Source organism: Lithobates pipiens, unplaced genomic scaffold, assembly GCF_037356315.1.
Source record: "Lithobates pipiens isolate NorthernLeopardFrog02 unplaced genomic scaffold, aLitPip1_a1.2 Scaffold_8, whole genome shotgun sequence".
Lineage (NCBI taxonomy): Eukaryota > Metazoa > Chordata > Amphibia > Anura > Ranidae > Lithobates > Lithobates pipiens.
Window position 1 is genome coordinate 215,189,080 of NW_027507903.1, and position 22,244 is coordinate 215,211,323.

The window sequence follows — 22,244 nt, forward strand, 5'->3', positions numbered from 1 at the left end:
TAAGGTACTGCGATCAAGTTTTTTCAGGGTTCTGGTCCAGAAGAGTTTCCTGTCTGATGGTCCTGGTCCTCCTGACCAGCCCCCATGGCCCTCCTGGCGTGGGAAGCGGATCCATGCAATTCCGAGTCTTGGGGCTGGATGGCCCGAGGTGAAGAAACTGCGGGGACAGGCCTGAATGAATGTGAGGCCATAATGATTCAAAGGTGGTCCGGTGCCGTCTCATCTAAGGAGAGGCCCAGCAACTGGAGAAGCATCCAGAAGAGGACTCTTCGGGAGAAGGCCATGCGTAAGGCTGGTTTCTCATAAGTAGCCTGGAGGCTCAGTTTAAGGACACTTTGTGGATCTATACTGATATGGTATTGACGGACCGGCTGAGAGATACTGGTACCATATCTTAGTTCTCAAAATTTATCTACATCCCTCAGTTACATTCAAGTCTGTGGCAGAGACTTTTGCTCAAGTGTTCTACATTCAAGTCTGTGGCAGAGACGTTTGCTCAAGTGTTCTATATCCAAGTCTGTGGCAGAGACTTTGCTTTACTTAACACACTACCTGCTGATAGGCCTAGTGAGAGGAGGTCTATCCGATGGTTGTAAGAATCCAGTTGTGAAACGGTAATTCTCTGGATTTCTAGAGTGAGAGACTTCCTATTTTTGCAGTTCCAAAAGTACCTGAACTTTCTTCCTAACCCTCTACCCTTCATTAAGAAACTCTGTTATCTTTTAAATAAATACCCCAAAAAGAGGATCCAGTGTCAGTTTCTGCAATTCTTTGGGCCATCTACCATGGGAAACCCCTAGACGGAGGCGAGGTCAAGAAGGTAACGGTAAGCCCAACAAAACCAGCAGTTCCTTCGGGGGTCAGTGCTACATAAAATACTGGTAATGGTTAAAAAAAATAAGAAAGCTTAAAAAATAGAATAAGGGAACCACTGCTGACACAGAAAGAGAAACACCTGTGCCCTAAATATTCTTAGTGCTGTTGTGTCACGGACAAAGAAAAAAAAGGGATACCACTGCTGTGCTGACGCAGAAGGAATAACACCTGTGACACAGAAGGGGGAGTACTAATAATGCAGCAAAGGAACCTGATTCTGCAAAAAAAAAATTTTTTGACACACCTCCGCTTCAGTATCACCACAACACTGTGTTGTTCACACCGCAGTACACTGCATTATATACTGTGCACTGCACTATATACTGTGCACTGCACTGTAGTATATACTATGCACTGCAATATGTACTCTGCACTGCACTGTAGTATATAATATGCACTGCGTTATATACACTACACTGATTGCACTGTATTATGTATTATACACTGCCTGCACTGTAATATATATATATATATATATATATATATATATATATATATATATATATATATATATGTACTACACTGACTGTACTGTAATATATATTCTACATTGACTGCATTGTAATATATATTCACACTGAATGCACTGTAATATATATATATATATTCTATACTGACTGTACTGTAATATATACTACACTGACTGCACTGTAACATATATTCTACACTAACTACACTGTAGTTTTTATTTTACACAGCCTGCACTGTATATATAATACTACACTGACTACATGCTCTATCCACTAACTAACCTGCCTACGCTATCTCCACTCCAACACACTACATGTGGCTTCTGTGTAAGCAGCCTTATATAGTGTGGGGTGTGGACTTAGCCCCTGAGCCATGATTGGCCGAAGGCACCCTGCCTTTGGCCAATCATGGCTCTCACAGCACAAAGCAGGTCAGGTGCATGCTTTGGCCAATCAGCAGCCGTCAATGGACTGCGATCTCGCAGTGCATTATGGGGCACTCCTCGACGGGTGAACTTATGTTTGACTCCAACATCGAGACCATCCTTATAGAATGCTATAAGGTTTTGGGTTTTTATTTTTGTTTTTCTATATACAGTACATATTTATTGCATTGATTATATTTAGGCATGCTCTATGTTGAGCTTTGTGTTTTTTTTTGTTTTGATTTTAATTTTTTGAGTATTTTGTTGTTGTTTTTGGTTTGTTGTGCTTCTTTTGAGATATGCTCTTTCTACCTTTTTTTTTTTATTTGTGTATCTGTTTATAACAAAAAAATAAAATAAAATCGGATTAAAAAGAAAAAAAAAACATTTATTTTTGCCTCTTTGCACAGAATGAATGTATATATTGTTTCGCAGGACAAATAGGTATTATTATTCTTTCATAAATACACCCAAAAGTATTGAAGCCAAATGGTTGGCATGACAGCAGCTAGTATTTTAAGATAGTCAGCCAAGGCACACTTTTTTCTCTGCACAGGTTTTCTTTAATAAGGTTTTCCAAAGAGAAAACAGCCTGAAAGTGGTTCTCCAGGATGGAGAAGGGTTATGCCGCGTACACACGATCAGAATTCCACTCAAACTGTCTTGCCTACACACGGTCACACCAAATTCCGACCTTCCAACCACCAAGAACGCGGTTACGTACACCACGTATGACGAGACTATAAAAGGGAAGTTCAGCACCACGTGCAGCACCCTTTGGGCTCCTTCTGTTGATCTCGTGTTTATCGCGTGTTAGTAGAAATTTGGTTAGAGGCGATTCATGCTTTCAGACTTGTGCTTCAGATCATTCCTGCTCTACATATTTATATATTTATATAGTCTATATTTATATAGTACTCTTTGATTTTCAGTGCTTATTGTCCGCTCGTTGCTGATTTGAAGTTCGTTCTTTCAGGCCTTGCTGTTTATCAGTGCTTTCTGTTAGTACGTTCTGACCAGCCGACCGTTTTGAAGCCATGTTGCGTGTACATACTCATCGTAGAGTTCATGCTGTGGTGTTGGGGTTCTCACTTTGACACAAGCCCAGTCCATAAACAGGGCGAGGAGGAGTTCATGGAGCAAGAATTACCAATTCTCACACATGCCTTTGCTGCGTGAGATCCGTGAGAATAATCCTGATGATTTCAGGAATTATCTCAGGATGACGGACCCCTTTTTTACCGTCTGTTGGCTTTACTGACCCCTTATATCAGCAGGCAGGATACTTGCATAAGGCAAGCCATCACTGGTTGCCATGTTGCGGTACTTGGCAATGGGGACAAGCCTTCAGAACCTCAGGTTCTCGACAGGCATCTCCCCCAGGCTCTGGGGATCATTATCCCAGAGACCTGTTCTGCCATCATCCAGGTCCTGCAGAAGGAATACATGAGGGTAAGTTTTCTCCTTTAACATCACATTATATGTATTTACTGTTTGCTAATGTATTGTATTTCTTTCATCATTCTATAATGAACATAACTGTAATAAGCTGTGAATTTCCTCTTTCTCGTCCTCATGCATGTTGGATTTTTGTATGCTCCTTTTTTGTCCTTCGTGCATATTTGCCTTCACTAACCTCCCCAACATGGTATCCTGGGCCCATGTATTCCTAGTCTAGTCACTTAATGTATTTTGTCAGCTCCATTGTAGTGCTTTACCCTAAAGACCTCCTAAAATGTGTATGTTATGTTATTGTTGTCCTTAAATTCATGCAGAGTGCCATAGGCTTTTTTTGGGGGCCCAAAATCATTTGGAACCCCCCTCCCCCCAACTGCTAAGTCAGCTGATACAAATCTTCTATCTGCTGACTTTGTCAAACCCATAAACACTATACCTACCTCTTTTGTGGTCAGATTTATGAATTAATTTACCAAAGGATGTAGTGCAAGGGCCTGCCTCAATACTTTTAAATGCTACTGTTTGCATTTTTCTCCTCCTATTATTATCTTGATAGGTAATTGCAGAATCTAAAAATGTGCTTTTGATGCCACTTCTTATTACTTGTCCAGTGGGCTGCCAATAGTGTAATTAAGGAGGGGCTGGTCAAAGTAACACACATTACTTTGTTACTCCATTACGTAGTAGAGAGGGTGGTTACCTGTCCAAAACATACCTCCCCCCTAAAATATTTACAAGGGGCCATCAGAGGGGGTGAGGAATCTGATAATTGGACCTTATATTTTAGCCTTTAAATGCTCTTTACAAGAAATGTTATACTGATGTTGGCCAACAATGTTTGTGTATAATCTGCTTGTAATATTTACGTGCAAAATTACTAATTCGATTTTTCTTGTCTGACTCCACAGTTTCCTTCAACGCCACAGGAATGGCAGACTGTGGCCTCCCAGTTTGCCCAGAGGTGGGATTTTCCTAAGTGCGGAGGGGCAATCGATGGGAAGCACGTCCACATTGTCCCACCACCCCATTCGGGGTCATACTATTTTAATTATAAGGGGTTTCATAGTATCGTGTTGATGACAGTGGTGTCGGCGACATATGAGTTTCTGTATGTGGACATGGGGAGGAATGGGCAGATGTCAGATGGAGGCTTTCGGTCTGGAAAACCATGTCATGAGGCCATTCCCCCAGAGGACCCTCACCCTGGAGAAGAGGGTTTTTAATTACTGGCTGGCCAGAGGCAGAAGTGTTGTGGAGAACGCATTTGGGATTCTGGCCAGCCGGTTCCGCCTGTTTCAAATGGCCATAAATATGGCGGAATACAAACTTAATACCATTGTGTTATCTTGTTACATCCTGCATAACTTTTTGAAAAGATTATGTGGTCACAGTTGGGCCTGAGGCCAGACTTCAGCAATCAATGATGGCCCTGGAAGCGGCCTGTCCTGGCTTGCCCCCCCCAAAGCGCCCGTGAAGTGCGTCAAAATTATTTGTAATACTTTTCGGGAAGGGGGGCCATTGCTTTGCCAGCACATTTTGAATACATTTTATATTTTATCTGCTAAAATCTTGATTTTGATTTACTGCTTGTGTTTCTTTTTTGTGTCTCCTAGTGCACTTGTAGCTCCAAGTGGTTTTTACATTATTATATAACACCCATTGTCACTGTGAACACCAATTTAAACACAAAAACTGGTATTGATCATTGAAAGAAGAAGACACACATTGTTGAGTATACATCCTTTTACTCCGTACACATTCACATGTGCGTTGTAAAACATTTCTTTTAAAAAGTTATACATTTTGAGTTATCTACATTTTTTTTTAACCACTTTCAGACCGGACCATTTTGCTGGTAAATGACCAGAGGTCTTTTTACACTTTGGCACTGCGCTGCTTTAACTGGTAATTGCGCGGTCATGCAATGTTGTACCCAAACAAAATTTGCGTCCTTTTCTTCCCACAAATAGAGCTTTCTTTTGATGGTATTTGATTGCCTCTGCGATTTTTATTTTTTGCGATATAAACGTAAAAAGACCGCAAATTTTGAAAAAAAATGATATTTTCTACTTTTTGTTATTAGAAAAATCCAATAAACTCAATTTTAGTCATACATTTAGGCCAAAATGTATTCAGCCACATGTCTTTGGTAAAAAAAAAGTCAATAATTGTATATTTATTGGTTTGCGCAAAAGTTGTCACATCTACAAACTAAGGTACGTTTTCTGGAATTTACGCAGCTTTTAGTTTACGACTGCCTATCTCATTTCTTGAGGTGCTAAAATGACAGGGCAGTACAAAACCCCCCCAAATGACCCCATTTTGGAAAGTAGACCCCCTAAGGAAACTGATAAGAGGCATGTTGAGCCCATTGAATATTTTATTTTTTTGCCTCAAGCGATTGAATAATGACAAAAAAAAATTATTTTTTTTTTTTTTACACAAAGTTGTCACTAAATGATATATTGCTCACACATGCTATGGGCGTATGTGAAATGACACCCCAAAATAAATTCTGCTGCTTCTCCTGAGTACGGGGATACCACATATGTGGGACTTTTTGGGAGCCTAGCCGCGTACGGGGCCCCGAAAACCAAGCACCGCCTTCAGGCTTTCTAAGGGCGTAAATTTTTGAGTTCACTTCTCACTACCTATTACAGTTTTGAAGGCCATAAAATGCCAAGATGGCACAAAACCCCCACAAATGACCCCATTTTAGAAAGTAGACACCCCAAGCTATTTGCTGAGAGGCATGTTGAGTTCATGGAATATTTTATATTTTGCCACAAGTTGCGGGAAAATTACAAACTTTTTTTTTTTTTTTTAACAAAGTTGTCACTAAATGATATATTGCTCATGCATGCCATGGGCATATGTGAAATGACACCCCAAAATAAATTCTGCTGCTTCTCCTGAGTACGGGGATACCACATATGTGGGACTTTTTGGGAGCCTAGCCGCGTACGGGGCCCCGAAAACCAAGCACCGCCTTCAGGCTTTCTAAGGGCGTAAATTTTTGAGTTCACTTCTCACTACCTATTACAGTTTTGAAGGCCATAAAATGCCAAGATGGCACAAAACCCCCACAAATGACCCCATTTTAGAAAGTAGACACCCCAAGCTATTTGCTGAGAGGCATGTTGAGTCCATGGAATATTTTATATTTTGCCACAAGTTGCGGGAAAATGACAAACTTTTTTTTTTTTTTTTTTTTTTCACAAAGTTGTCACTAAATGATATATTGCTCACGCATGCCATGGGCATATGTGAAATGACACCCCAAAATAAATTCTGCTGCTTCTCCTGAGTACGGGGATACCACATATGTGGGACTTTTTGGGAGCCTAGCCGCGTACGGGGCCCCGAAAACCAAGCACCGCCTTCAGGCTTTCTAAGGGCGTTACAGTTTTGAAGGCCATAAAATGCCAAGATGGCACAAACCCCCCCAAATGACCCCATTTTGGAAAGTAGACACCCCTAAATTTAGGGGTACACTAGTGAGACTAGGTAATAAATGGCGGGTGCCCTGAAACTATAAAAAAATAACTAACCAACCAGCGTCACCTGTAACAGTTATATGGTGATCACTGGTGAAAGGGTTAACTAGGGGGCAATTAGGGGGCTTTATGCGGTAGTATATGGGGGTCCCTGGCGCTATAAAAAGCTGCAGCGAACCTAAATACCTACCTGCCTAACTAGCGTCACCTGTGACACTAATACAGCGATCAGAAAAACGATCGCTTATTAGGCTGGGTTCACACTGGAGCGATGCGGGAACGCCACGAATGCGCGGCGGGTTCCCGCATCGCATGCCTCCCGGCGGCAGTTCACACTGCCCTATGCGAACTGCTGGGAGTGTCAGTGAAATGTTACTGACACCCCCAGATCAGTTCGCATATCGCAGTGCGATCTGCAAACTCGGATCGCATGGTGTGAACACCCATGCGATCCGATTCTGCTGCGGGCCAAAAAAAGGGTCCCGTGCGAATTTGCGGCGGGTGTGGCGGGTGCGGCGAATGGCTGAACTCGAATCGCACAGAGATCGGATGTGATTTGCACTGCAGTGCGGTGCGAATCACATCCGTTCTCATAGACCGCTGCAATGTGAACCCAGCCTTAGTGACACTGGCGACGGGGGGTGATCACGGGGTTAAACCTTTATTGGGGGGGTTAGGGGGGTACCTTAGAACTAAAGGGGGCTAACCCTAACTGCCCTAACAGTTATTAGTCACAAATGACACCCGCCGGGTGATCAGGGGGTTAAACCTTTATTAGGTAATAAATGGCGGGTGACCTGAAACTATAAAAAAATAACTAACCAACCAGCGTCACCTGTAACAGTTATATGGTGATCACTGGTGAAAGGGTTAACTAGGGGGCAATCAGGGGGCTTTATGCGGTAGTATATGGGGGTCCCTGGCGCTATAAAAAGCTGCGGCGAACCTAAATACCTACCTGCCTAACTAGCGTCACCTGTGACACTAATACAGCGATCAGAAAAATGATCGCTTATTAGGCTGGGTTCACACTGGAGCGATGCGGAAACGCCGCGAATCCGCGGCGGGTTCCCACATCGCATGCCTCCCGGCGGCAGTTCACACTGCCCTATGCGAACTGCTGGGAGTGCCAGTGAAATGTTACTGACACCCCCAGATCAGTTCGCATATCGCAGTGCGATCTGCAAACTCGGATCGCATGGTGTGAACACCCATGCGATCCGATTCTGCTGCGGGCCAAAAAAAGGGTCCCGTGCGAATTTGCGGCGGGTGCGGCGGGTGTGGCGGGTGCGGCGGGTGTGGCGAATGGCTGAACTCGAATCGCACAGAGATCGGATGTGATTTGCACTGCAGTGCGGTGCGAATCACATTCGTTCTCATAAACCGCTGCAATGTGAACCCAGCCTTAGTGACACTGGCGACGGGGGGTGATCACGGGGTTAAACCTTTATTGGGGGGGTTAGGGGGGTACATTAGAACTAAAGGGGGCTAACTCTAACTGCCCTAACAGTTATTACAGTCACAAATGACACCAATGCAAAAAAATAAAAAATAAAAAATAAAATGACATTGGTGTCACTGTGACTGGGGGGCAGGGGTAATTGGGGGGGTGATCGGGGGGTAAAGGGGGGGTGTGAGTGTGCCTGGCATGTTCTACTGTGTGTGTAGAGTGTTGGTGCAACTCACTGATCCGCTCTCCTCCGTGTCGGAACGAAAAATACCGACACGGAGGAGAGAATACATCACTTCCTCTCCTGTGTTTACATTACAGGAGAGGAAGTGATGTCACCGGGGATTTCTATTCGTCGGGAGCGATCGCGAGGGCCATGAATGAATGGCTGCCCCCTCGTCCCGGATCGCTCCCGGACGAAAACCGACCGCCGCAGGCACCGGGCGGGGGCCCGATCGGGCCCCCGACCCGCGGGAGGCAAGGGACGTACATGTATGTCCTTATGCCTGCCCGTGCCATTCTACCGACGTACATCGGCGTGCGGCGGTCGGCAACTGGTTAAGGTTACATAAACAGCCAGGTTTCAAAACAAAACATACACAACTCTGGAACTTACTAGTTCAACATTGAAAAACTTAAGGCAAGATCACACATTGTATTGTCCAAAATGATGGGATGAAGTCACCCCTGCAAAAGCCTCATTTTGAAGATACACACAAATTCGGAGTCAAACTGGGGATTTACATCCTGATCCCATGCTTAATGTCAACCTGTGTTATCTCCCATCATGGGGGATAAATGGATGTGTTTTGGGGGTGCAACCCCTTCCTCTCACCTGCTTGAGTTTTGAGGAAGGGGTTGCAGGCACAAAACACGTACATTGGTATGTACGGCAGATGGCAGATAGCACATGTTGACATACTGTGTGCATCTTCAAAAGGCTTCAAGCTTTATAAAATCTTTACAAAATGTCACAAATATTTCACAAAATGGTGCCAGTTTTTTGGGGAAATTATATTCTTCCGATCATGTTTTTAAGTTTTTGTTCAATCTCCATAGTTTTATTTTTTATAATGTCTAAATCCTGGCTACACCACATTATGTCCTGGATTAGCCTTTGGGCACTGTCACTGGTGAAATGATGTGATTGTTCTTCCACAACCTGTACATCACCTAAAAATAAAAAAACACACTGTGTATTATAAATATGCAGGCATACATCTCTTATTACCTGAAGCTGGGGTGTCTGACACTCACCTGTTGTGGTCTCAATCTCGACCATCTCTCCTTCCTCCACATCCTCAGGTTGTGACCTCTGTTCCCCTTCTTCAGGATATGTGGGGTCCCTGGTGACGTCATATTTCCCAATTCTTTGCTCCCCTAGGAGAATGAAACAAAAGGTATACTTAGAACACAGATATTTGAGGCAACAAATATGAATGAGAAACATTGCTTGGAAGTAGGGTACAATTGTCTGTTTGGGCAGAATTCCAAGCTGAAGACATGATTTATTTCCTTACTAAAGCTGGAATACTTACCTTCTTTGGACAAGTTTCCCACCTGGAGACACCCCAATTATACAATGGAGTACCTGTGTGGGACACCCTAAAAAGTTTGTTCTTGTGTCCCACACTAGTGCACCTGAGTCCAGATGTGTAAACAGCTGCTGAGTGTCCTCTCCATACATTACACTGAATCTAGTTTGCTATTTCTTCTAGGTTCAAACACATCTAGACAACAATGTCCTAAACCTCTTTTCAATTAAAAAATAGCATGACCAAATGTATTTATCAGGTATCTGGGAAAGCATTGTATTTATTTGGGAAACACACAATGTTTACCATGACCAATTACTGTGCATATGAACATGAAAGTAGCCATTTTTAAATGTACAACACTATAAAAAAAAAACACATGGCACATCATACAATAATAATAATAATAAGAACACACGACAAATACTTACTTTTTTGAAGAACTTTCTTGATCTTTCTATACTGATCCTGCTCCCTTAATTTGAGGTCTGACCAGCATTTCCTCAGCTGATCCTTGGATCGTCGTACCCCAAAATTCCTGTACAGACTCTTCACAACTTTATTCATGATCTTGGCCTTTCTCATATTTGGGTTTGGGTACGGACCATAATTCCCGTCATACTAGTCAAGATGTCGACCATCTCCAACATCTCACCAAAGGACATATTTGAGGCCTTAAATCTCCTCCATGATCGGGACGTTTCTGGCTCCGGGCTTTCCTCCTCCTCATTACTGGAATTATGCACCTGCTGTGTCTCCACCATGTTCCTCTCCTACTGCCACGAAAGAGATAGAGCGGGGAATATTCTAGAAAGAACGTCAGGGACGGGCGACGCAGGCCGGAGTTTCACGCATGTGCAGTGTATATAGAGCTTAACACGCATGTGTCATAACTACGTTCTGTGAGCAGAGGAATGAGTCACGGAAGCAACAAACGTTATAATGAAGGTAAAATTTTAACTTTGGTGACATAAGCGGACTATATTGAATCTAGATTGACGCTTATATTGGGTTAAAAGATTATCCTGAGATGAGTGTTTTTGTCTTGTGTTTGGTCTTGCAGAGAAAATGTATCCATTTAATGACCAAGAATTCCTGGATAAATATCACGATATGGGAAATCTATGGGAGGTGAAAAACCCCTTATATCACAGCAAAGCAGCTGGGAAGGCAATGCTGGAGAAACTGCTTGAATTTGTAAACACTCGGGCCCCCAATGCAGGCATGAGGTCTCTGGAAACTAAAATTGGTAGCTTGAGAAGCACCTATAGTAAGGAGTATCAGAAGGTCCAGCAGTCCCTGAAGTCAGGAGCTGCAGCATATAAGGTGTATGTATCCAGTCTGTGGTACTACAACAGGATGCGTTTTCTTGATGACCAGATTGAGGCCAGGGAATCGCTTTAGACTCTGCCGGCACCCCTTCCCTTCACCCTTCCATCCAGCCTTCCCTTAACCCCAGTTGAGGCTTCTGTAGACCAACTTGGGCCTTCCATCCAGGAAGAGATTGAGGAGCCCAGTTGGAGCCAGGTATAGGATTTTTATACATATTTTTATGTGAACATGATTGTTGGTAACTAGATGTTATTATTGATAAGAAATGAATGATAACAAAAAGTGTTTCACATATCAATAGACAGTAGTGGCCAAAAATGATTGTGACAAGAATGAAAAATGCTGGGCTCATAATGATAGCAACATTACATTTGCAACAGCTGAAAATTGTGTGTGTTTGATGAACAAAAAACTAAAACTATGCCCCTTTTTCATACACAGGATGACCTCAGCCAGGACGAGGCTCTGACAAGTGGCACACAGGAGGAAGCAGGGGGAAGTGTCAGCCAGGAGGTGGCAGGGCCCAGTAACACCCAATCTCAGGTGCCTCCCCTCTGCCTTCCATATAAAAGGCCCAGGAAGGGGACTAAAACAGAGGAGGCAGCACTGGCCCTCATCAAGGAGGCTAATGACATCCTGAAATCCCCCCTTGATGCTGTAGAGGCCTATGGCATCTACATAGCCTCCAATTTATAGCAAATGGAGGGCCAACGGTGCAAATGTGAGAAAATAATTTTTGCAACCATCCACAAGGGGTTGAGTGGCGAAAACTGATGATGACCACCTGTGTGTGCTCCTCCATCCTCCTCCTCCTCCTGCCACAAGTCCACCTCCAGAGCCACAGCCTCCAGGGAAGGCTGCAGGGAAGGCTGTATGGAAGAGTCGAAAGTGATTGCCTGGCTTCAGTCTGGTCTGACAGAACACGCAGCATGTTGTAGTACCACAGCCTGGGTACATATATGTCATCTGCTGCTGTTCCTGTTCTCCTGAGATTCCTTGACCAGATTGATCTCCTTTTTATATGGACTTCTCAAGCTACCAAGTTTTTGAGCCACAAAGTTAATGTCTGCCTTGGGGGTCAAAGGCTTCGCAAATTCAAGCAGTTTCTCCAGTGTTGCCTTCAACTTTATTTAAAAAAATTGTGATTTATGTTTCCGAAAATACCTGCTTATGTGTTTTTCTTCAAATAGCAAATATACAATATTTTGGGTGAGTAGGCAGGTACAATTCAAAAATACAATGTCAAAATTAACAAGGGACACCAACACCAAACAGGTTTACAAATACAAGATAATAATAGTGTTGTGGAAAGTGACATAAAAAAATAAAAAGGAGAGCACAAGAAAATAATAAAATAATCCAAAAATTTTGATTAAATAAAAAAAGGACTTTAAAAAAAAAATATATATCTATTATGTAGATCTGGCTTAAATTAAAATAAAGATTATTCAGGAGATACCTAGAAATAATAAAGAAATAAATTTGTGATACGTCTGTGTGAATATGAGCAGCAAAACAACTTCATTCTTCTAGCATTATAAAGAAGAGAGTGTGCGGCATTGAACAATTTAAAAATTTTCAGTGTGAAGAATCTGCTATCTCCATTACAAACACTAGTTTTACCAGACCGAGCAGTTCCATCTCATACTGGATTCTGAGCATGAGTGTTGAAATTGCATACACATGATCGGAATTTCGGAAAATTGAGAACATGCTATCAATTTTTTTCTGGCAGAAATTCGGCCAGCTAAATTCCAATGGAGCCTACACACGGTCGCATTTTCCGATGAAAAGCTCTCATCGGTCTTTTGTTGGCCGAAATTCCGATCGTATGTACGCGGCATTAGAGACTTGGTAAGTTTTTTACTGATGTCTGAGACAGAAAGTGAGGGTAAAGCAGGCCATAGATAGATTGATCTGGCCTGTTCAGCAGGGGCCAGCCAAATTTCAATCAATGTATGGCTGCTCCCACTTGTTAGATGTCGATCTAATGATTACATTTTTTTCAAACAGGTTTGTCCCTACTGTCAGTGTAAAATGACCCAGTGGGCAGGATTCCCCTCTCAACCATGATTGTGTGGATGGCAGAATCAGTATGTTTTTGAAAATGATCCATATATGGCCAGTCTAAATCTTCCCAGTGGGGACACAGACACCAATAAGAACTATAGTCAATGTTTGCTGACTAGTTTCTACTGGTTATTGTACCATACATTACCATACTGGCTACTGTACCTTGCTTTGTGCCCATTTGTATAAATCTGTATGATAAACCATTCATATATTTCCATCTTACCACATTTAACAAATGCAAATGCTCGACGAGTCAATACAGGGGTGTGCAGAAATGTTTCTACAGAGCAGCCAACAGTGCAGATTTTCTGTATTGGAAAAAAAAGTTTTTTTTAAAGTTGTGATCCCTATAGTAATGTATAGTGATGTTTCATTCTGACAAACTGATCTTCAAAGCAAGCAGTGTGTTCTGTGCTGTTTTTAGCTAACCCAGTGTGCTCTGGGATTCCTTTCTCTAATGTAAATGTTTATTTGTAAAACCAAGCTTGTATATGAAGAATAAGGTAAATAATTATATAATGATATATTAACATTATAAACTTAAATAAAAAATAAATAAAGCTAGTGAAATTTCATTTTAGAATAAACCTGTAGTGCCTCATCAATGCATTGTTCAGTGCCTGGCCAACCTATCATCAAGTCCAAGAACTGTTATGAGAGAGGGAGAAGAGGGTGTCTCATTCTATGCAAATATCTACTTTCAGAAAGTTGACAGTTGCTGTAGAAACAGCTGTAAAACTTTGGGGACCATTGGCACCATGCTGAGGGGAGGTAGGGGGGTGATGATATTGTGAAGGAAGCTTCAGAATTAGTAATCTTAGAAGTCATTATAGTTTTGCTTTAAACCATTCAGGGCAGCCAGCAGTGCTCATGAGTGATAAATTCCAGATCTGTATGCTAACGATGTTATTTATTTGTGGACATTAGCTTGTATAGTCTTTAATTTATCTCAAATTAAAATACTAATTTTGCCCAGCAGGGGTGTATTGGAGCTGAATAAAGACCTGCAGTACTCCTACAGGGCACTGACTATGTCCGAATTACATTGTAATTCATTTTATAATTGCATTGCTTGTGTTTAGAAAAACACAAACATTATAACCTGAGGGGGCACATAACAAGGTATGAGGCTGACAGCATGCTCTTATCTATTAATTCATTTACTTAGAGAAGATTAGCAAAATAAAGGGATATCTGCAATGAGAGTAAAAGGGGTATCTAGAGTGTATGTGTAATGACTACCAATTGCTGTGCAAGAATCTGAACATGAGAGAGAGCACAAATTGCTTCATTTCTACAACAAGTAATCATTTAAGATTGAATGCATATGTTAAAACAAGTCATTGCAGTCAGCTTCCAAACTTGTCATCATTCTTAGCAAATGTTTGCATAACTCAGTGCTTGTGTATTCTGTATCAGTACCTAATCCTTTTCCAGAATATACGAATCATAAAGAACCTGCTTAAAGGTGTCAATACCACTCAAGAAGTCATCATGTTTGGTGAAATGGGTAATTTTGATAAATTGGCAAACACGAGGAGGAATTTGTAAAAACTGGACAAAAAGGAGAAAAAGTGTGTTGATATATTGTTTTTGGCAATTATGATGGTATCTTTCCTTACACTGAGCTTCAATCACAATATAGATTTAGTAAATGCAAGAATATCACTTCCATATGTCATACTTAGACAGCTCTCATTGGACCCCACCAATCTTTACAACCTACAGTATGCCCCATCTCCTTGCTCCTTTTTTTATCAAAACTCCTTGAATGTCTAGGCTACAAATGACTGAGCAACCACCTCACTGAGAATAACCTTGATCGCTTTTTTTCCCAGGAAATTAGAGCGCAGTGGAATGCCCCATAATGTCCTGCGAGATTGCAGTGCATTGCTGTATGATGACTGGCCAAAGCATGCATCTAACCTGCATGCTTTGGCCAATCACAGCGCACTCTGCTGAGAGAGCCATAATTGGCCAAAGGCAGGGTGCCTTTGGCCAATCATGGCTCAGGGGGACTAAGTCCACGTCTCACACTATATAAGGCTGCTTACATAGCGGCCGTGTGTAGTGTTGTTGGCGTGGACAGAGAGATAGCTTGAGTTAGATTAAGCAGGCAGGTTATTCAGTTAGCAGTGTATTTGATATATATATATATATATATATATATATATATATATAAATAATATAGCATAGACTATATATTCAGTGTTTACTCGATATTCAGTGCAGGCAGTGTATTAATAAATATATATATATATATATATATATATATATATATAGAGAGAGAGAGAGAGAGAGAGAGAGAGAGAGAGAGTCTTGTGTATATATATATATATATATATATATATACTCTGCATCCTGTGTAGCCTAAATCTACAGTGCATTCGGTGGTATAATGATTCTAATACACTTCAGGCCGTGTATTAATATATATATATTTATATATCTATATCTATATATAAATATATATATATATATATATATATATATATATATATATATATATAGTCCAGGGATATGCAATTAGCGGACCTCCAGCTGTTGCAAAACTACAAGTCCCAGTATGCCTCTGCCTCTGTGTGTCATGCTTGTGGCTGTCAGTCTTGTTATGCCTCATGGGGCTTGTAGCTCTGCAACAAACAGCTGGAGGTCCGCTAATTGCATATTCCTGGTCTAGTATATATATCCATTGTGGACAGTCAAATGATACCCTGTGTGTTTTTTGATTCCATGACGGCAATGAACTCACCAACCTGCTCAATACCACCCATACTCAAATGGGCCATTTGATCTACTATTTCAATCAACAACCAAGCTGTACTGTAATTACAATCAGTATCCAAATCTTGGCTTTTGAGAACTGAGCCTTTTTATATATGAGTTTGGAATTAGAGGAGCTATTGGTTTGACCAAAGTGATTATTTAATGTGGGTATTGAGTGTGTGTATGTATGGTATGGCCAGGTGCGACCCCCTTTTTAATAAATGACAACGTTGTCCTACTTTTAAACTACCTGTGAGGTAAACTATCAGTCTCTTTTTCCATTAATTCGTTGTGTGTTTTTTCTATTTAATACATTTTTTTTTAATCAATCACAGTGTCCTAGATTTGACCCTCTTGGGAGAACTATATTCTTACTTGTTTAACAGGGGCATGTAATTACAATTTTTGATACAATATTTCACAGCAGGGCCCATTCCTGCACCCAACAAGAGTAACTGTAAAGGGTTGCAGTGTTCTGGCGCCACCAAAACCAAAGGCCCAATTTTTCTGCCCCTGTTTAACAGGGGCATGTTATTACTATTTTTTAAATAATAGTTAAGCAGGGCCCATTCCTGCACCCAACAAGAGTAACTGTGAGGGGTTACAGTGTGCTGGCGCCACCAAAGCCAAAGCCCAATTTTTCTGCCCCTGTTCAACAGGGCCATGTAATTACAATTTTTGGTACAATATTTCACAGCAGGGGGACCCCCATGCCAATTAGATTTTTGTATTCGTGGTGCAGGGTTCCTTTTAATATTCATACCAGACCCAAAGGGCCTGGTAATGGACTGGGAGGGGTGAAACCCACACCGTTTTTTTCAATGATTTTTATAATTTAATGAAATTTCACCATGGTACTGTTATAAACATAGGAAAGATGCGCTACTTTACAGGCAGACTAGGGAGACCCCCAGGCATGATATTTAAAGGAATATTTCATTTTTATTGTTTCACTTTAAGGATTATTAAAATCACTGCTCCCGAAAAAGCTGACGTTTCTAAAACTTTTTTTTTGCATTGATACATGTCCCCTGGGGCAGGACCCATTTTATGACAATAACTTGCCTTTAAACCTTTGAAATGAGCACTTTTGATTTTTCACGTTCACGTCTCATAGACTTTAATGGTGTTCGCACACATTTTTTGCCTGTTCGCATGTTCTGCTGCGAACCGAACAGGGGGGGGGGGGGGATGTTTGGCTCATCCCTACTGTAGCTTTAGGCTTCAAGCTACAAAATGCTCAGGTGTGAATGGAGCCTTAGTATTTATCAACACTGTTCAGATGTGAAATAGAGATACATTGTTACTTTTGTATCTATTCTGTTTTATCAATGTGCAGATCAAAGGGATGAGTTTTAGTCTGCAGGTGTCAGTTAGGCCTTATTTATGCTTGCCTTTGGGAGCCATAAAAACACGCCATTGAGATGCGTTTTTATCGCCTCCCCAACCACTTCCCGTTAAGCTGTGTGGCAGTGCAAAAGAGCACTTAAAGCGGAAGTAAACTCATTGATTTGATAGTTTCAAAAAACAATTAACATTTCCGGCATTTGCTTGTGCTCTCAACCAAACTGTCAAACCATCCAATGGCTGGTGTTGTAACGGATCACATGTGCAGCATCATGGCAGTTGCAGATTAAACAGAGGCCAAGATGGCAGCTTCCTTGGCTCAAAATGATCGGAGGGTTTACTTCCACTTTAAAGGGTAACTGCACTTTGCGGACTAAAATTGCAAAACAAATAAAAAATATATAGCACATACAATTGCTACACATTGTAATTCAAGGTAATTAAAAAATACCTTTCCGTTTCAATCAGCAGCACCGTAATTTTCTGTAAAATTAAATGAAATATGGTAATCTGGAGGTATTTTGTACACAGGTATACAGAACACCTCCAAAAATGTAATTTGCTGCTTGTGTGGTTGGCTCACTGATTTTCACAGAAATGTACACTAAGATAAAAGTCAGATTTCAGGCACCCCTTGCAATAGAAATTTAAGTTTTGGTGAGATCCTCCCCAAGGTTTAATTACTTCTAAAGGGATGCAGACTCTGCAACTTTCCTCATTAGAACACAGAAAATGCATCATTTGATTAATAATGAACTACTAGGCCCTCCTATTCAGAATGAGTATGTGATCAGTCTGGTGAAACAATGAGATATTCCTTCACAGCAATAAAAGGCAGAAATCTGCTACAAAGTTTGCTAAAATCTTTGCAATGTAAATTGATTACCCAGATGGAATTTTTTGTCAATATTTTACCCCTTAGATAGAGTAAGGGGAGGGTTATACGCCCCTTCAGTTTTTTTTACCATCTGCATCAGGGAGATTTCCCCTCACTTCCAGTTCCATAGCCAAAACTGGAAGTAAGGGGGAATCCCTCTAAAATGCAGAGATCCGGGTGTGTCACCACAGTCATCAAATCTAGAGTTTTCATTAGAAAATGTCCCCTCTTTTACTGTTCTGATGTACTTTCAATTTCAATGATAAAGGTAAACAGGACAATGGGGGCACAGGCAGCAATAAAAAATGACAGGGGGCACAGGCAACAGTAAAAACTGACACCTCTGCTCTATCCAAAACTAAACTAAACTTTCCTTTAGTTACACTTTATATGCTTTTTCTTCTTCTCCTTTCATCTATTTTTTTTTTCCTGCTGATTTTTTAGTTTGGTATTTCTGTTTCATTACCCATTAATATTTAAACCTTTTATCATTTTTATTTGTTTTGTTTATCAAATTTTTTTTTTGTGTCACAAGATAGACTAACATTAAAACAACACTTTATTTGATTTGAAAATAACTTTGCAGCGTTTTCTACCAAAATCATAAATGCACTTTTATCTAGAGCTGGCATCGCTAAATGGCGGACCAGAGTCCAGATCTGGACCAAGTGACAGTCCCATCCCGACTGCTGCGGTTGCGCCACTTAGGAGCAGGGTCTCTCTTTCTTACTTGCCTGCCCACCATGTAGGTCCCACTCTTGCTTCTTTCCCCCCTGTTATCCTTGCAGCATGGCAGAGGACTAGAGAGGTGGCAGGTCTGTACGGAGGGTAGGAACTTCAAGCAGGTGATTGGTTGCTAGGACGCTGGGTGATTCTAGCAACCATTCACCAGCTTATTAACAAGAAATTTGGGCAGAACCCACCCTCTGTCCAGACCTGCCCTGTGTATGGTAGGACTATGCACAGTGCTGCAAACACTGCTGTGAAAGGGAAGGGGGCTGAGGAAGCTACTATGAAAGGGGGTTTGGGTGAAGGGGGTTGGGGATAGTGCTATAAAGAGGGAGCCGAGGACAGTGCTATGAATTGGGAAGGGAGCTGACAGCTGAGTACAGTGCTATGTAGAGGGTGAAGGGGGCTAAGCACAGTGCTATGACGAGAGGGTGAAGGCAGTGCTATGAAGAGGGGGTGAGGACAGTGCTATTAAAAGAGGGCTGAGGACAGTGCTATAGGTGAAGGGGGTGGAGGAGACAGTGCTGTAAAAGGGGGGTGAAGGGGGTGAGGACAGTGCCATGAAAACTACCATATTTGTATCTACAGTGAGTATAGAAAATAACCCCCCCCCCCCCTTTTTTTTTGCTTAGCAGCCTGAAATGAAGACAGACACCATTTGTGTTTCATCCAGCTGTATTTACTAGTGTAACTTTTATCATCCAAGTGAAAGATATAATGCCATACAAAAATATAAAAAAAATGAAAAACGGAATCACTGAATTGGAAAAATGATCAGTATTTTGCTGGACCACATTTTGCTTTAAATACAGCCTTTAGTCTGTTGAGATATGTCTCTACTAACTTTGCACATCTAGACTTTGCTATATTTGCCCACTCTTCTTTGCAGAACTGTTGAAGTTCAATTAAATTTGATGGTGACCATTTATGGACTGCAGTCTTCAAGTCATTCCACTGATTTTCAATGGGGTTCAAGTCTGGGCTCTGACTAAGCCATGCAAGAACATTCACCCTTTCTCCTTCAACCACTGTGTGATCATTTCTGCTGTGTGCTTTAGGTCATTGTCATGTTGGAAGGTAAACCTTCATCCCCTTGACAACTTTCTGGCAGAGGGCAGCAGATTTTCCTCAAGAATTTGATAGCATTTTGCCCCCATCCTTTTTCTTCTATCCTGACTAGTACTCCAGTCCCTGCTGCAGAGAAACACCCCCATAACAGGATATTATCCCCTCCATGTTTTACAGTAGGAATGGTGTTATTTGGATGGTGAGCTGTATTGGATTTCCGCCTGACATATTGTTTGGTGTTGAGGCCAAATAATTAAATTTTAGTCTCATCTGACCACCTAAAACACAACTTGAAGATTCTGAGGCCACAAGATAAAGGTGTTATGGTCAAATGAGACTAAAATTGAATTATTTGACCAAAACGATATATCAACAGCAAACGATATGTCTGGCAGAAATCCAATACAGATCACCATCCAAATAACACCATTCCTACAGTAAAGCATGGAGGTTGTAATATCCTGCTATAAGACTGTTTCTCTGCAGCAGGGACTGGAGCATGTATCAGGATAGAAGGAAAAATGGATGAGGCAAAATATCAAATTCTTATGGAAAATCTGCTGCCCTTTGCCAGAAAGTTGTGAATGGGAAGAAGGTTTCCCTTCCAACATGACAATGACCCAAAACACACAGCAAAAATTATCACACAGTGGTTGAATGAGAAAGGGTGAATGTTCTTGCATGGCTTAGTCAGAGCCCAGACTTAAACCCCATTGAAAATCTGTAGAATTACTCGAAGACTGCAGTCCATAAACGGTCACCATCAAATTTAACGGAACTTTAGCAGTTCTGCAAATGAGAGTGGGCAAATATTGCAGTCTAGATGTGCAAAGTTAGAAACATATCCCAACAGACTAAAGGCTATAATTAAAACAAGCATAAAAACATAAGCATAAACATAAGAATAAAAGCATAAAGCATAAAACATAAGAGGAATGATCCTTTTCCAACTCAGTCATTTTGTTTTTGAATTTTTATTTTTTTCTGACGTGCTGGTGTTATATCTTTTACTTGGATGTTATAAGTTGCACTAATAAATACAGCTGGATAAAACAAAAAACATTTCTGTCCTCATTTCAGGCTGCAAGGCAACAACATGTGATTATTTTAAAGGGGCTAATTATTTTCTATACCCACTGTGTTTATTAGAGTATTTCACTGAAAAAAAGACACCACTACATGCACAATATTTAAAGTGGTTGTAAACCCTTACAACCAACTTTGACCTACAGGTAAGCCTAGATAAAGGCTTACCTGTAGTTCCAAGAAATATCTCCTAAACCTACATGGTTTAGGAGATATTTGCCGAAAGACAGGCACCGCTGTCTACGGCGCAATGCGCCGTAGACAGCGGCGCGCAGGTGCACTGAGCGCTCCGCTGTCAACGGCTATATGCTGCGAGTGGCGGCTCCCGTGCGCATGCGCGGGAATGACGTCATCGCGGCTTCGCCGAATGACAGTGGCGGAACAGCGAGACCCACCAAAAAGATGGACGCTCCGGACTACAGGGGGCATCGGTGACTTCGCTGGCTCCTGTGTCAGGTAAGTGACACATAATGGACTACTATGCGATGCATAGTAGCCCATTATGCTTTACCTTTGCAGGGAATCAAAGAGGAAGTAAACCCATCAGGGTTTACTTCCTCTTTTAGCACTATATTTAAGTACTAGGCCAGATTTTGGACAGGGCAGATATCAGTCAGCTTTTAATGAAAAAACAACAACAAAAGAGTGTATTTAGTTAACTGAAAAGTTCTCAAAATATTGTAGTGACTACACACAGAGTATTTATACACTTTTTTGGCAGTAGGCAGAGTAGTGTTATAATTAGGGGGCGGGGCATGCGGTTATAGGTGTGGCATAGAAAAAGGTAGAAAATGCGGCGTGGTTTATGTAAAATAGTGGGCGGAAATTGGGGGGGGATGGAGGGACAGCAGCCACCCGATCCTACACCACAATAGCAATATGTGTTTTCCAGAGTTTGACAATCAGCAGATAAAGATACTCCAAATACCTGGTGTTAGCGCTTCAATCATCCCGGAGCCATGATTGTTATGGTGTCAGGATGATTGAAGCGCATTATTTCTATTATTACATTGTAATATGATATTAAATCATTCAACTCACCATAATGCAGAATCAGTGGGAGCCATGAGCGTGTCACTAGCCACATTGCCTGCCACCAGATTCCATCAGGTGTCCCAAGCGGAGTCCTTAAATCAGGTGCCCCATCAGAGGTACCTTCCTCACATCTGTGTCCATCAGAGGAGCCCCTCCTTACTTCTGGTGCCCCTCTGACATCCAGACTGTGCCCTCTGACATCCAGACTGGCCCACCCACA

The 22,244-nt window shown here is 41.6% G+C and overlaps 1 protein-coding gene across 1 annotated transcript in view; it reads right to left on the minus strand.

Annotated features, from left to right (window-relative positions):
- LOC143960154 (uncharacterized) overlaps window positions 1–22,244 on the minus strand; it is a 226,091-nt gene that overhangs the window by 127,374 nt on the left and 76,473 nt on the right. Inside the window, exon 5 of the mRNA XM_077468464.1 lies at window positions 13,340–13,424. Within this exon, the coding sequence (XP_077324590.1) occupies window positions 13,340–13,424 (85 nt within the window). The remainder of the gene's footprint in view (window positions 1–13,339; window positions 13,425–22,244) is intronic.